At 44.3% G+C, this 15,930-nt stretch overlaps 1 protein-coding gene, 1 non-coding gene and 1 pseudogene across 2 annotated transcripts in view; all 3 read right to left on the bottom strand.

The window, feature by feature from the left end:
* Positions 1 to 6,060, bottom strand: part of LOC104853974 (carboxylesterase 3) — a 30,751-nt gene extending 24,691 nt beyond the window's left edge. Inside the window, exons 1-2 of the mRNA XM_010612188.2 lie at positions 5,953 to 6,060; positions 5,769 to 5,880 (exon numbers count right to left, since the gene is read on the bottom strand). Coding sequence (XP_010610490.1) covers positions 5,769 to 5,880; positions 5,953 to 5,955 — 115 coding nt within the window. The 5' untranslated portion in view covers positions 5,956 to 6,060. The remainder of the gene's footprint in view (positions 1 to 5,768; positions 5,881 to 5,952) is intronic.
* On the bottom strand, positions 1,846 to 2,034 carry LOC117283939. Its single transcript, XR_004514998.1, has one exon. It is a non-coding gene; the product is annotated as a U2 spliceosomal RNA (small nuclear RNA).
* Positions 6,061 to 8,793: 2,733 nt separating the features above from the next.
* Positions 8,794 to 12,554, bottom strand: LOC104854071 (annotated as a pseudogene).
* Between the last annotated feature and the right edge of the window lie 3,376 nt (positions 12,555 to 15,930).

The following is a 15,930-nucleotide window of genomic DNA, read 5'->3' as shown; positions in this document are numbered from 1 at the left end:
GACATGTTTTTTTTTTTTTTTTTTTTTTTTTGGTACTGGGGATAGAACTTGGTTCCTTGTATTTGCAAGGTAGGCAATGGACCACTGAGCTAAACCCCCAGCCCTTCAGACATGTATTCTTAAAGGTCTAAAAATGATGAGAACTTAGCCCTTTAGTTATTTTAAATTGTCAACTATTTATTAGGAAAAGGATGAGGACGTTCCTAGCTGCTGATTTTTTTGGTACTGGGGATCAAACTCAGGGCCTTATGCTTGCCAGGTAAGTGCTGTGCTGCTGAACTAAATTGCTACCCCTGGCTCCTAGCTGCTGATTTTTTTTGGCACCAGGGATGGAACTCAGGGACCTTGTGTTTGCGAGGCAGGTGGCAGAACCACTGAGCTAAATTCCCGCCCTACTGGCTGCTGATTTGACAAAATAACACTATAGTTTTTCCCAAGTCACAGTGTTGCAATACATAGATGGTACAGTCATGTGTTCCCTCAGAAGAGCTCTCTAGCCAAGGTACTAGTGCTCTGCTGAATTTTCTAACAGGTAAGGGTTATATGGTTTCTAGATCTAAGGCACAATTTTATAGCCTTGAGGTAAAATATTTAGGCCTTATTATAACTAAGGGAACTCAAATACTGGGGGAAGAAAGAATTCAACCAATTCTTTCCCTCCCACAGCCTAAGACTCTAAAACAGCAAAGGAGATTCCTAAAAAATTACAGGCTTTTGTTGCCTTTAGATATAGTAAGGATATAGTAAGATTGCACAACCCCTCTATCAGCTTATACAGAAACCCAAAAGACCAATACCCAAATTTTAACCTGGGATTCCCAGACTACATTCCAGAAGCTCCAACAAGCACTTCTGGGTACCCCAACACTGAGCTTGCCTACAGGACACCGTTTCAGTTTGTATGTTAATAAAAGGTGAGAAGTGACTTTGGGAGATTTTATACAAGATCAGGGGCCTGCTCAACAGCCTATAGGGTATTTAAGTCATAAGTTAGATTTTATAGATTCAGAGTACATTTTTTTTTTTTGGTACCGGGGGTTGAACTTGGGACCTTATGCTTTCGAGGCAGGTGGGAGCATCACTGAGCTAAATCCCTGGCCTTCAGAGTAATTTATTTAAAAAGGTAAGCCTTAAACAAAATAGTGTAGTGGCAAATTGCCAGCTAGAACATATAGACAGGTAGTCCAGGAGAATGGAAGACACACCCAGAAGTTTTGGAGGTCAAGTGTAGCTTTATTTTTGTTTTTTGGTGGTGGGGATTGAACTCAGGTCCTTGCTCTTGCAAAGCAGAACCTGGAACCACTGAGCTGAATCCCCGGCCCCAAGTGTAGCTTTCTTTTTAATGCCAGTGGGTCAGTCTAAGACTTTTCCACAAAGAAACTGATCCCCCTTTGGGATGGGGCAGGGCAGGTTATACTGGGGGGGGGCACTTGCAGGAGTAAAGCACTTTACATTGGTTACACGGAGCATAAGTCATTTGGGTCCAGCAAATTCACCTGTAATCAGATATTATAGACAGCAAACTCAGTGCACCCTGAGTCACATCCCATTTACATTTGGCAGGGAGATAGAAGTAATAAAACCTATAACTAAGATAATTCCTGAGATGCTTGAGAGGAAGTGTCCAGAAGTCAGGACACATTGAAGGAATGGGGAAAACTTCCACCGTAAGTTTTGCTTTAACTGCAGAGAAACATGTTGCCTATTCATTAGAACACTTTCATTCTGTCTCGCTCTCTATCAAGAGGAAAAGAAAGGCAAAAAAAAAAAAAAAAAAAAAAAAAAAAAAAAAAAAAAAAAAAAAAAAAAGAAGCAGCAGCAATTCAGGTTCTTTGGGTATTGGTTTAATTTTCTGCTTGGCAAAGCAGTTGTAGTCAATCTTAGGTTTTGTCTCAGGAGACATGTTTTGCTAAGGATTACAGACCCGTTCTGGAAAAGCTCTCTATCTTAATTGTCTTTCTACACTTGAGATAGTTAAAATTAAATTCTTGTGCCATACTACACTTGATCTTAGCCAAAAGGCCGAGAAGCAATTCTTGTGCCATACTTAAAGTCACTCTTCTATTGCTTTTCCACTGGCCTGCCCCCGAGAAATAACACAGTTCTCAACAATGTTTGGTTGAAGGCACTTCCCTTCTCTATGGCTGCTGGATTTCAAGACAGAGCTTCCAGAATGGTGAGTTTCCTTTCCCTGGACCCCTTTCAGAGTAAAGCTGACCTTTATTTATCTCTGGACCATATTAAAAAACTGGCCTAGGTTTAATCCTAAAACTTTCAAAACATAAACATAAAGGTTCAAATTTATCTGGCTTTCAGTCCATAGGCAAAATTGGAGATTAACTCCTCTTACTTCCCTCAAGAATAATACTGACTGGTTTTTATAACAGAGATAAGTTCATTGATAAAACAAAACATTCCTAGGGAACTTTATGAGTTTAGTAACAGTTTTAAGCAAAAACAGGTGTTAAAGAATAGGCATGGCCCCAGTCCCCAGAGGACCACCTCACTCATGATTTCTCTACATGTGGCTATCAAAACAGCAGTTTTGATTACCAGCTGGCCAGCTGTGATTATTCAACAACTGTGGCTATCAAAGCAATAATGAAAAGCCTGTATAACTAGATATTCCAATCAAAAACCACCTTTGCTCTCACAGATGTAAAGGATTTTTATTCTTTTGGTTCCAGGGATTGAACTCAGGACCTTGTGCTTGCCAGGCCTCCAAGCTAAATCCCTGGCCCTCTTTCTTCTTATAAAAGATCTCTGTTAATTGACCCACAAAAGTTCTGACTAGTTTTATGCATGGTTGCAAACCTAAAAATTATAAAACGGTTATTATAATTTAACTTGGCCAAATACACCTGAGTGCACTCTGGTTTATAAATAAGTCATCTTGTGTGTGTGTGTGTGTGTGTGTGTGTGTGTGTGTGTGTGTGTCCAGTTTGTCACAACATGTACAGCTGTTTTACAGCTTAACATTTTTTTCTTTTTGCCCTTATGGATTTTTAAACTTAAGTTAAATGTGATATGCTTAAAGATATGCTTCCCTCAGGTTGCCAGATGATTAAAATGATGTCAAGACTAAATACATCCACGCCTCCTGGGTGTACAAGTCTTCTAACATTGTTCATGGTAATAATCTTTTTAAATTCAGATATCTGCTTTTCTCCTGTGCTCCAGCTACTTGTGATAAGATGCACATGTCAAGCCAGCACATATAACCAGTCAAATAATAGTTTTTCTTAAAACCTTATATGATGTGTGTGTGTGTGTGTGTGTGTGTGTATTTTTTTTTTTTTTTTTTTTGGTACTGAGGATTGAACTCGGGTCCTTGTGCTTGCAAGGCAGGCACCAGATCCACTGAGCTAAATCCCAGGCCTGATGTATATGTTATATGTGTCACCACAGTTATGGATGTTCAGATTCCAAAGAATTCAAACAATGTCACACAATAAATTTAAGGGCTAGACATTATAAACTTCTAAGGTATATTTATAGATTAGTATGTACATTCTCTTTTGATGGTATCCTATTAAAAGATAACAAATTAAGAATTTTTTGTGTCATTTAATGTCTTGATATGAGATGGAAGTGTTTGACTAAGAAAGACTTTCATACTAAGGACATTTAAGTGTGTTACAAAGATAATGTCATAATGATTATCATGCTAAAATACTATGTGTGACTCTATTTCAAGTTTATATAATGTGCAACTGTTATCTGTTAACATTCTACAGGGATTCAACTTTTAGAACAACCATATTTGCTAAAAAATAACAGTCCTCTAACTATTCTTTATATTTTAAAGTGCTTGATATGCAGGTAAAATTATAATAGCTAAGTTCACTGCACATACTAGACTCTTTTTACCAGGATCCACCAGATCCACCTTGTAAAAAAGTTTATAACTTCTAAACTACAATACAAATTCCATCTAGGCCCCATTAAGTTAGCTTTCTGGAGGGCGTGCCTAACTGCAGTCACCCCCAACTGACTCTTCTCAGGTCAAAGCAGTTAGATGATAAAAAACTACGCCCCTTCTCCCCAGTTAGGGATACTTCTTCAGAGGAGGAAATATTGCAGATAGCTAAATTAGCTAGAAATTACTATAAAGCAGTTAGACAAAGCTGGGCCCTTAGCACAGAAAAACAGTTTGAGGGCTGGGGATTTAGCTCAGTGGTTCACTGCTTGGCGCAAGGTCCAGAGTTCATCCCCAGTACTAAAAACAAACAAGCAAACAAACAGAAAAACAATTTAAGGCCTATATAAAAAGAAACTACTACACCTACAAACTTCCCCTAGGGATAAATAGCAGTGATTGATATTCTAAATAGGTACCAGTCACCTGGATGGGGGACCAAGACCTTAACCCATCCTTTCCAGGAAAGGTCCCAGACCCATCCCTTCCCCCAAATCCTTGTTCTTCCTTTGTTTGTTTTTTCCATGACTTGCTTCCCCATTTAATCAGTATTACTTGTGACTATACTCGTAGTCTTATTGGTTGTTCATAGTTTTGTCCCATCTCATGTCTGTCAGTTCTGACTTAAGTGAGTCTTTCACAAATAAACGGGGACAAAGCCAACGGGCTGCTTTTAGCAATGAACAGCAGCTTCTCAGTAAATACGGCAAATGGACTCAAAAGAAAGTATATAACCCCACTGGTGCTGAAAACTCCAGTGATTGTCTACACAACTGAACAGACCATCCTTGGGGATCCAAGTCAAACATTTTACCCCAGATTCCTTAGTCCCTTCAAAACCTATATAAATGTAATCCCTTTTCCACTTAGTTGCTAATCTCTCTCTCCCCTGGTTAGTCCATCCATTCAAGGATGAAATCTCTCCCAGCTAGCTGCCACTATCTCTCTCTACCAGTGTCAGCACATCCACACATGGATGTGATAAACTTGGCTTTTCCCAACTAGCTGCTAGAATCTCCTGATTTTAGTCCCTGTCTACTGGAATAAATATTCCTTTCAAAAACCTACTTTGATAAGTGCATTCTTCATAACAATGTCCACCTAGTGATTTCCCATTGGGCCAACATTACCTAAGCAACTGCACTTGTAATCTTACTAGTTGATTATAATTTTGTCCCACTTTGTACCTGCCTTATCTCATGGCTTTGTCCCATTAAAAAAAAAACCTTTAAAAAGCAGGATGGGTGAGCAACCCAATTTCTGGTCCCCTTTCATCTCTCTTAGACAGAAGCTGTCTTTCTCTCAATAAATGTTTCCTACTCTTAACCTCTATTGTTCCTAGAATTCATTCTTTGATTTTAGAGAACTTGAACTCTCATTTTGAATATTTAGCAGATGTGGGAGTTACAACTATTCCCCCTCTTTCAAAACAATAATAAACACTTCTGCCCACATTTGTCCCTTTTTCCCACTGCCACTTGGTGGCTTTCCCTCTGTGGCCCTTTAAGGTCTGATGATGTATCTCCTGTTTCCAGGGTAGGGTGAGTATACTTCTTTCTTTGTGGCAGTCCTTTGCCTATCTGCTTATCTTACCATACCCTGTGCTCTTAAAAAAATAAGGATTATGATATCCCTGAGCAGGGCTGCTCTGGGGATCACACAGAAAGCAAAGGCTGAGCATTGGCCCAGAGAGTATGTGCAATCCTTGTAATTCCTCCAAAATTGACCTCTTCCGTGAGTGAGCTGCCTACCCCTCCCTTCCTGTCCCCACCTCTCTTGCCCCTGCCCACCCAATGCTCTAATGGACCCAGAAGCTCCCATCCTTACCATCAGAGTGCGTGTATCTTACCGGTGGCTATTGCAGGAAATGCCAAGAGCAGACAGACTACCCAGACCAGGATACCAGACCCAGCTTTAGACACTCTCCTTCCGTGTTCCTCACAACTGACTGTGGGGAGAAGCTGCAGAAGTTGAAATGAGCACCTTGTTTGGAGGCACGCTGCTTATAAAGAAAAAGGATTTATTTAGCTTACCATTCTGGGGATTCAAAGGCTTAGAACCAGGATAAGCTCTGTTTTGCCAGTGGATAGTAGAAATGTGTGCCAGAGGCAAAGATCACTTTTCAAAGAATAGGAATTCAAGGAAGGCTGGCTTCCCACAATCTTTTCCAAAGACACACCTCTAATGATCTAAGGGTCCTCCCCCAGCTCCACCTTTTAAAGGTACACCACCTCCCATTGCCACTCTAAGGACCAAACTTTTAACATAAGAAACTTTGTGGGGACAAACAACATCCAAACCACAGCATTCCGTCCCTGGTCCCAAGGTTCAGACTTGCACAGTGCAAAATGAATTCCCATCCCCAGTAGTCCCTGAAGTTTTAATTTATTCCTGTATCATTCAAAAGTCCGGGGATTTAGCTCAGAGGTTCTGGCGACTGCCTCGCAAGCACAAGGACCTGAGTTTGATCCCCGGTGCCAAACAAACAAACAAACAAACAAAAAACCCAAACCCAAAGTCTCTTCTAAAACTCGAGGCAATGTTTGCAGCTTTGAGTCCCTATAACAATAACAAAGACAGAAATTTAAAAAATTAAAGTATAACAATAAAAGTGAAGTCTACACCTATAAAATACAGTGGCAACACAGTGAGAGGGTAAACAGTGCTATTTCAAATGGGAGGAATAGATAAATTGAAAGACAGTTGGCCCAAAACAAGACTGAAACCTAGCAGGGCCAACATTTTTTTTGGACCAGGGATCGAACTTGGGCCCTTGCACTTGTGAGGCAGGTGGTGGAGCCACTGAGCTAAATCTTTGGCCCCCAACACTACATTCTAAATCTTTAGGTTCGCCCTTTGTGCACAATGAGGCAAAGTGCTGGCTATGGGCTAATGCCTGCTGCTTTCCAAGGCTGCTGTGTCACACTGCTGTTTTCTCTGGGACCCTGGCTTTGGTTCCAACCCCACAGCCCCATTAGACATTGCCATACTGGGGTACTGGGCACTCCCCACAGGGTTTCCACTTGCAAAAAAACCTTCTGCCTGGCCTCAAAGACTTTTCTTTGAAATCGTTTTTTGTTTTGTTTCGGTTTTTTGAGACAGGGTCTCACTATGTAGTTGAGACTGACCTGGAACTCACTATGTAGCCCAGGCTGGTCTCAAACTCCCAATAATCCTCCTGCCTCAGCCTCCCGAGTGCTGGGATTATAGACGTGCACCACCACATTTAACTTCTTTGAAATCTTGAAGGAAGCAGCCAAGACCTTATAACTTTTGCGTTCTGAACATCCTTAGAATCCGTACTATATGCACAAATCTGCAGGAACATAAGGACTTCCTGGGCTGCTGGATTATAACTGCAAAGGACTGTGGAGCAGGTCATGATGTAATGGGACAGAGCAAAGGGCCTGACTCTCCCTTTTCCCCTGCCAGCCAGAGGTGAATGTTTAGTCAATGGCTGTCATGCCTCACACCCACTTCTCTTATCTCTTTGTTACCCTCCCCCTCAATGGATGGGGCAACTTGCCCTCAGTGTTCTCCCTGGTTATTTAGAAGCCACCTCCTCTTGGCCATTTGAACAGCAGTGCAGTTCAATTATCAGCTATGGTGCCCTTTCTTACTCCTACCATTTCTGTTACTGTTGCTACCTCTTTGAAAAAGGCAGGGGAAAGGAACCACCCTAACATGGCTAAGATAAGGGAAGGAGGGATCTGGGCCCATTGTAACAACCCCAAAGTCCCCAGTAAGCTACAGTGAACACAGCTAGCCCTCCAGAAGATTTCCTGGTTTTAGCCCAGCATTTTTCCTTTCCTTTCCCTGCCTTCCTTCCTTCCTTGCTTTTTCTTTCTTTCTTACCTGGCCTTTTTTCCTCAGAGACTGAGAGCTGTCAATCAAAGAGCTGATGTTGTCTTGCCCTCTCACTGAATCTGCCATGACAGCTGCTGTCCTGGAGCCCCACCTCACTTGAACTAACCACAGGCCTGAATCTGGAAGGATCAAAATGCCTGAATTTGAATCAGTCACAGGCCTGCTGCTGCTATATAAGGAGCATTTGCCTCACACCTCTCTAGCTAGTTTTCCAGGCTTCTTCTGGTGTACTGACCCTATTGTGCTGTCCCACAGGTCCTGTTAAAATAATGACTTCATCTTGTGGTCCTGTAAATCTGTTTGTGACTTATTTCTTGGGAAGTCTGGGCTCTGAAGGACCTATAAATCTACTCAGGATTTTCATCCTCAATAGTGTGGACAGACAAGTCATTTCAAAGAAAGAGCAATCAACACCAAGGGATATTAGCCCTGAAGAGATCCAGAGAACAGCAGCCTATAAAAATTAGCCACAGAGACCTGGAAGTTTTATCTAGTAAAATCAGGTGTCATCCAGTGGTATCAGAGCCACTAGCGGAGCTGCACTTTGCAGATTTATGATTTCTACCGAAATGGAGCAAAAGAACCCTCAACTGATTGGTAACATGATCAGCACTTAAAATCGGAGGGTGCCCCTGTCCAAGGAGCCTAGGGAGCACTTTTGGACCTCTCAGTCAGTAAGAGGAGGGGGATGCACTGGGAGGCTAAGATGCCTGTGGGACATCTTTCCTATTATCCTGAGCAGATTTCCTTCTTTTTTCTTTTTTTGAGGGGCTTGAGAAGGGGTTACTGGGGATTAAACACAGAGCCTTCATACTGAATTGCATCCTAGCTCTTGCCTTGCCTTTCTCCCTTTCCTTCTCCCCCCACTCTATGTCCATGTAGGTTCTGGAAAGGGAGGTTGTTATCAAGTAACTAAGGAGAAAAATATGCTAATGAGGTCACCATAGACCAAAAAGAGCCTGATGGGTTCACACACCCTGGGAAGGTTGAGGCAGGGGGGCATCCTCTCACCCATTTTGAGCAACGTTGGCCCAGTACCTCATTATCCTCCTGCTCAGCAGCTCCTCTTCTTCAGTGAAGTCAACTGCAGAGAGGAAGAGGACAAGTGCCCAGGTTCTCATCAACCTATTCCATTTACCAGGATGCCTAGAAGGTCCTTCTTCCTTTATGAACCCCCTTTCCTGCAAAAATACTGGACACCATGATTTTACTGGGGACAGGTGGAGATGACAGAGGCTGGGGCAGAAGGAGCTTAGATTCTAATCCTGGAACAGATCTTGAGTTATAGTATGGTAGACACCTAATTCTGTTCTCTCTCTTAGCCTCTGAAAAGTGAGGGCAGTTACCCTTCAGGGGCCCAGCTGTGGCCCCATCCCAGTTCTTGAAGATCAGGGCAGACTCACTTTTTCACTCCAAAACAAGGATCCAAAGACAAAGAATATCTCATTGCAATGGTCAGCCTTCACATGAGGTGGCTTGGAATATTTGAGGAAGTTAGGCCGATACTGGAACTCATAGAAGTAGACTGTGCCATGGGAACCTGGGATTGTGGACAGGCTATGACATGGTAGCCTCTCATCTGGAGATTCTCTGCCTCTCCTTGGTGATAAGACACTTTATTTAATGCTGATTAGATTTTAGACAATGGGGTAGGAAACCTAGACTGAAATTGGGGCTGCGGGAAGGATATCAGTTAAACCATAGCCTTAGCATTCCTAGTTGTGTGGTCACTAGTCAAGGAACTGAATGTTACTGACTCAGTGTCCTCAACTGTAACATTGGTAGATGTCGATTTGTTCAGCCAGTCAAGGAGTACCTAAAGGAGGGACATCAAGTATCTTATCTCAGCAACCTGGTAAAGATATGGGTGAAGAAATGGACACGGGAGATCTCATGTTGGACCTAGAGCTCTGAGTTGGCCCCTTGGCAGTCAGGCCTCAGTGACAGATATAGTCACACTGAAAATGTGCTACTTGGAGTGCACGGATCACAAAGATGGCATCTCCCATCATCTCTCTCTCTCTCTCTTTTTTTTTTTTTTGAGACAGGGTCTCACTATGTAGTTGAGACTTCCATCATCTCTTGGAACTGGGTTTGGAGAAACTGAGGATCCTCATTGTCTCCTATATATTCCTCTATCATCAGGTCTCCAAACTCAGCAGGCAACATTCAGACGAGGGGGATCAGGAAGAGTCAGGCCTTATAGCTCTGGAGCAGGGAGACAGAAGACTCAGAGTAGGGAGATAATGTCTGCAATGGGACTGGGAATGCAGTAGAAGATCAAGCTCTGTGTTGACCTTTTACCCAGAAACACACACATATGCCAACCTTTATTCATGGGGGTAGCTGCATGGCAGGAAATCAAGAGGGACCCAGTCTATCGTGGCAGGACGATAGGAACCTCACCATCTGTGTTGCTGTGTGCTGTCGAGCAGCCTTCATGGTCTCTCTGTCCATTTCCTTTTGGGTGTCAATAGTGCTTATTCCCTGGGTAGTAGGGAGAGAAGACTCTCATGTGGAGGGTAGATGAGCTTAGAGCTACAAACATCTAACATCTCCCTAGAGCTTCTCAGGGAGCTGAGGATGGACCTCACCTTGGGGATGATCCAGCCAAACTCATCATTGTTAACACCAATGATGCTAGGTACAGGTTGAAAATCAGCAGAGGCCAGCAGCTCCTGGGGGTGTCTGGGCAGGAAGTTTTCATCCACTATACCAGCAATGAGCCTGAAGGCCACAGGGGAAATTAAGGTCGGGAATCAAGGTCAAATTCTAGAAAATTTCTGATGTCCTCTGGGTGCCTCATATTCCCTTTCTGGCTCATTTCCAAGTCCCCACTGTAAAAGGTCCAATGCCTGGCTCTACATGGCCTAGTGTGTCATTTAATATCCAGGACTACCAAACATGATGGCACGGAGATGAACAAAATGTCCCTGGGGGTTTGAAGGGCACTCAGGCCTTCCTGCCTCACATACTGTCACTCCCTGCATCCAACCCAAGGCCACTCAGCCTGACCTGGTTAATAGCCAGCCTTTCCTCTTCACTCTTGCCCCGCAGCCATCTCACAAGGCCTCTGAGTCTACTTCCTCACAGGCAGACAGGTTGGCCACCTTCTGTAAAGGGAGCAGGCAAGGGACTGGCTCATCTTTCCAGGCAGGCAGAGGAGTATACCTAACGCCCCATCAGATGTCCTTTAATTTTATAGGGTACTCTGTAAATCTGTTCAGGTGTGAAATTATTTGAGTTCCTTGATACTCAGAGGTTTCAGTCAGAGGAGCTATTTTTCCTGCTACATGGTTCTGTCCACCACGGGTGCCCTAGGGAGTGGCTTTGCTGTCCACAGAACATACTCAGTTTCTGTGAGGCAGAGCTGTGTGGGTTCTGACCCCAGAGCTCTTCAGTAATCCCAGCCAGCAAGGCAGCAGTCAGGTCCCAAGGCACCTCAATTGCTCTTGTTTTCCACACTGAACAGACAGCGTACCAGAGCACTAGAAGGTGAGAGGGAGGGAGGAAGCCTTGGCTGGGATGGGTGAGAGCACTCAGTGTGGTGATGTCCTCAAATGAGCTGGAGATGATGCCAGGTACGACAGATATCCCACTCTCCATGGAAGAGTCCTTGGGGCGTGCTGGGCAAAACATGTGAAGATACACTTGTGCCACCTGCAGACTGGCAAAAAATGGTGACACAGTCAGAGTTGCCTCTGAAGTGGAATATATTCTGTTGTACCCAGCGTAGAGCGGCCACTTTATCCAAGTAGCCCCAGTTACCAGTGGTGCATTGATCGCCAGTGCTGACAAGTGGCAAGGACAGGGTTCACGGGCCTGATCTGGCTCTGCCCAGTCCCCATTTCCCATCCCAGCCCCAGGTTCACCTAAAGAATCCCGGGATACCAAGGTGATAGTGCATAGTGACCACTACTATGTCCTCAAAGGCTGGCAGAATGGATCCGTCATATTGGGAAGCTGTATCTATAACTAGTGCACCACCATGGATCCATACCATCACCTGAGGAAATCAAGACAGATGCCGCATGGGTCTCACCCAGCCCAAACCCCTCTGGGGTGACTCCTAGACTCTACTGCTTTTACTTGTGCAGCTACCAACGTAGTCAGAAGAACCTTAACAGTTGCCATGATCTGGGCCATGAGTCAGGAACCTAGGTTGAATCAGGAAGACAAGGCCTGTCATCATTTTGAATTAGCTCCGTATTTCAAAGGCTTACTGCATTACTCCTAGAATCCCTCTAGAAAGGGTGGAAAGAAAAGGGGTACTCCCTGAAATCTCATATGAACATTGAGTGTCTTCCACTCCTTTTCACCCAATAAGTAACTAATGGCTGGGGTCTTTGGTGGCCACAAAGTGCAGCCCTTGAGCATAAAATGTGCTTTCTGGACTCATGTTATTTGGGCGAATCCTGGGCCCACCCAATAGCCACAGCCTCTGACTTTTGGAGCAAGTAAGCTTCTGTGTTTCCATGCACAGAGGCCAGCTGCCCAAGCTGGATGAGAAGGTCTTCAGGAACCCGAGAGCGAGAGGTTACTCATCAGGGTCCGCACTGCATCATAGACCACGTGGATTTTGACCCTTCTAATAATCTTATAGAATAAATGTCCTCACACTCCCGACTGACCATGTACTGTTACTCACAGGTATTCTAGAGTCCTTATGGGCATGAGCAAGTGTGTAGATTTTGAGCTATGGGCAGTCCTCAGACATGAGGATGGGAGGTATGGTCAGATTCAAGACATTCACTGCCAATATATTCATTCTATTGTTACAGAAGGAATCAGTAAGTGACACACAGAGAGGCAGCAGAATGGAAGTAAAATAACAAATTTACTCATTGATAAGGGTCAATCATACATAAGCCGTGCCCATATTGATGACGCACTGGGTTACAACTCCTCCTTTTATAGGGTTTCACAGCCTTAACTTCATTTGGGCGGTTACATTTCATTCTTACAGTTCAAATCACCGTCACAGGATAGTTAATCTTCTCAACCCAGATGTCACAGTTCTTTGCCGTTGGGGAGTTTACCTTTAAGATTTGCCTAGTTATCTATTCTAGCCCATAGTAAAGAGGGGTGTGTAGGGTCAGGGGAATAAATGTTAGCAATGGGTTCTTTCATTTAGACACTTTTATGATCATGTGGTTCCAGTTTCATCAGAGCTCAAGACCTTGACGTGCCCTGTTATCTCAGGGTGAGACCAAATGCCTCATTCAGCATTTAGTGCCTTCGTGCGTGCTAGTTTTGAGCTAAACAAAACAAACTGCTGTTAGGGACATCAGAAGCTACTTTACATTGTAACATTTTATAGGGTTTTGGTATTTATAAAAGTTTTTCCTATCACTGTAAATATTTTGTAGACACCTGGTAATGATGACAACAGTCAGTCTAAGGGCTGTCTAATGGTCAAAACCAGACTCTGAGTCCAGATTTGCCCCTAGCCACTCTGGATCAGCTCTCCCTTATTCCCTGCACCTGACCCTTCTCTTTAGTCCTGGTCACCAAGACACACATTGCACATTCTGGGGGAAGTTGAGGTAGAGCCCAGACTTCTGGGAGGGCTTAAGGCTGCTGAGGGCCTTGGATCCCACTCCTCCTTAAGGTGGAAAATTGTCACTCTTAGGAGTCTCTATGGGAACCATTACCTGCAGATGTTGGCAGTCATCACTTGTTCCCTAGACTCTCCAGGGGCCTCATCTCTATGACAGCTCCCAAACCTCCTTGGTTCTCAAAGCAGCCACCACAGATTCCCTCCACTGGCACCTGCAGTATCTACTGCTGGAGTCAGGGCATCTGACAGATTTGTAGAGCCAACTTGACCCTCTCCCAGAGACACTTCCCCTGGTGGTAGAGAACATGTGGCATGATCCAAATCTGGGGACAAATGTGTCTCTGCTTCTATTTTCAGCACCTGAAGCTAATGCCCTTTGGGTGACCAGCCCTGAGCCAGGTGCCTGTCACCGTTCCTCCATGCCTCTCAATTCTCAGTGTTCTCATTGTGGGAATACACCCAAAACAGGAGAAACTGGCTACAGGATTTAGATGGCAGAACTATTTCAGCCTGGCCCAGAGCTCAGAGCACCTGACTCCTCCCCAGTACCTGAGTTTCCCCAGTTCCCAAAGAGCTTAGGTAGCAGAGTGGGAGGTCCCATCCCTCACACCACTCCAGGGTTCAGGGGCCTTAGGAGGTACAAGCTGCAGTGGTCCTCCATGTGATTTGGCAAAGGGAATTCCCAGGAAGGTGTGGACCCTTACGTGGGTGCCCTTCACATGGATGAAGCTGCCTTGTACCTCCCCTGTGTGTGTGGTCCAGGGCTGTGGGCAGAGAGATGCACATAAGGATTGGGTCTGCCCAGTCAGCTGCCTTCCATACTGTGGGTATTGGCACTTCCTTGCCATCCTCAATCAGCCTTGTCAGGAGACTCTGATTTGCAAACACTTCCTATAAGTGCCTTGAAACAGCTGCCACCATTCCGATAATAACTTTCTTCTTCGCCTTAGTTTCCACTTCCTACCTCACGTGTCACCCGTCATGAGACTGGCACACAAACAAGGCTTGTCTGCATAGAATATAAATGTCCAAGAGTGGCCCCTGAGTGGCTGCCCTTGCAGCTGACGCAATCCCCGACCCACTTACACCAGTCACCCAATATATAACCAAGCCCGTTTCCATTCCTCTCCCCTTGTTCTCTTTCCGTGGAGTGGGCCACCATGCTGCCTCGGCTCTTTAATAAAGATCTCTCATAGGATCTCTGTCGGTGTGTGGAGTGATCCTTGGCAGGTGCCAGTTTCTTTCACTTCCTACCCTTCCTACATTCTTACTACCCTATCACTCTATACCATGAATCTCACCATGATTCTATTTATATGATAAATAAAGCAGATTAGTGGGTGTCTAGAGCTAAAGTTTGAGCCTATGTTTCAGGAAAGGGGCATTGAGATTATGAATTCTGTGACAACAGTAAAAACCACAGAAGTCTTACTGGGCCCTATTTATGTAAGGTCCTGGAGAATTTGATGTTCCCTGTGGGAAAGCTAGGGCTAGGTGTACTCCTCTTTCCTGGAGTCCCTTATGGCTCATGAACTACAAGTTAGCACCATGGCTTCCACTTCCTTAGGGACCCCTTCAGTTCCTAAAAAAAAAAATCCTCAAAACTGATCTTCAAAGAACTTGGATAAAAATATGCTCTTTTCACCAAAAAATTCCCTAAAACATTATCTGGGTTGCAGACTGTCAAAAATGACCTCCTCCTCCTCTACTACCATTTACTCCTTCTCTGCCATATTTGTCATAGATATGCTTTTTTAAAGGCATTTGATAACATTTCATATTCCTCAGTTACTTGTTTGAATTTTCTCTTGACTGCTTCTTTATGCTCAGGAGTTTTAAAAATCTGGATGCCATTTTAGTACTGATTTCCAATATACCTTTTTGATCTCCCTGGGTAATGAATATATCTGCGTGACTAGAACTTCATATTAGCCCATCATGTTTTAACAGGTTGCTGGAAAAAGTTTAAGGATATAGGTATCCCACAGCAGAAAGGAAGGAGGTGGGTGGTCTGTCTCCTGGAGACCCTGGCATGGCTGTGCTCATAGCTGCTATGTAATTTCTGACTTCTTGGAATCTAATCTCCAACATACCACGAACTCTCTCCTCAAACCTGGAGTTGTTATGTCTACTGTCCCTGCACACATGGGCTGAAGGAGGGTCCTGAGAACAGAGTAGAAAATTTTAATTGGGGAGCTGGACATCTCTCAGCACCAACAACTCAGCTATTAGTCAGGTTAAAACAATTAGAAGCAGAGAGAGCATCTGCCCAAGCAGGGACTGGGACCATGACTTGGATGACAGACATTGACTCAATAACAGGGTTTGCTGACTGGATGAGGGTTAAGAAGGGCAGTAGTCTCAATGTGCTGGCCACCCAGACCCAGTTAAATGATCATTGATCCTTTAAAGGCACAGGGAAGGGACCCGGACAGCTCTGGACTGAGAGACCCTGTGTAGCACTGGAATGTAGAGGTCAAGGCCATTTTCAGGAGCACTACAGGCTGTCTGAGGTGAGCATGGCACCTCTTCTTCTGGGTAGTCAGGCTGGGTGCCTTTAGACCCCTGCTTCCCTCCACCTCTG

The sequence above is a fragment of the Fukomys damarensis genome, unplaced genomic scaffold (assembly GCF_012274545.1).
Source record: "Fukomys damarensis isolate Sample0158 unplaced genomic scaffold, DMR_v1.0_HiC HiC_scaffold_32, whole genome shotgun sequence".
Classification (NCBI taxonomy): domain Eukaryota; kingdom Metazoa; phylum Chordata; class Mammalia; order Rodentia; family Bathyergidae; genus Fukomys; species Fukomys damarensis.
This window is presented reverse-complemented; position numbering and strand designations above follow the sequence as displayed.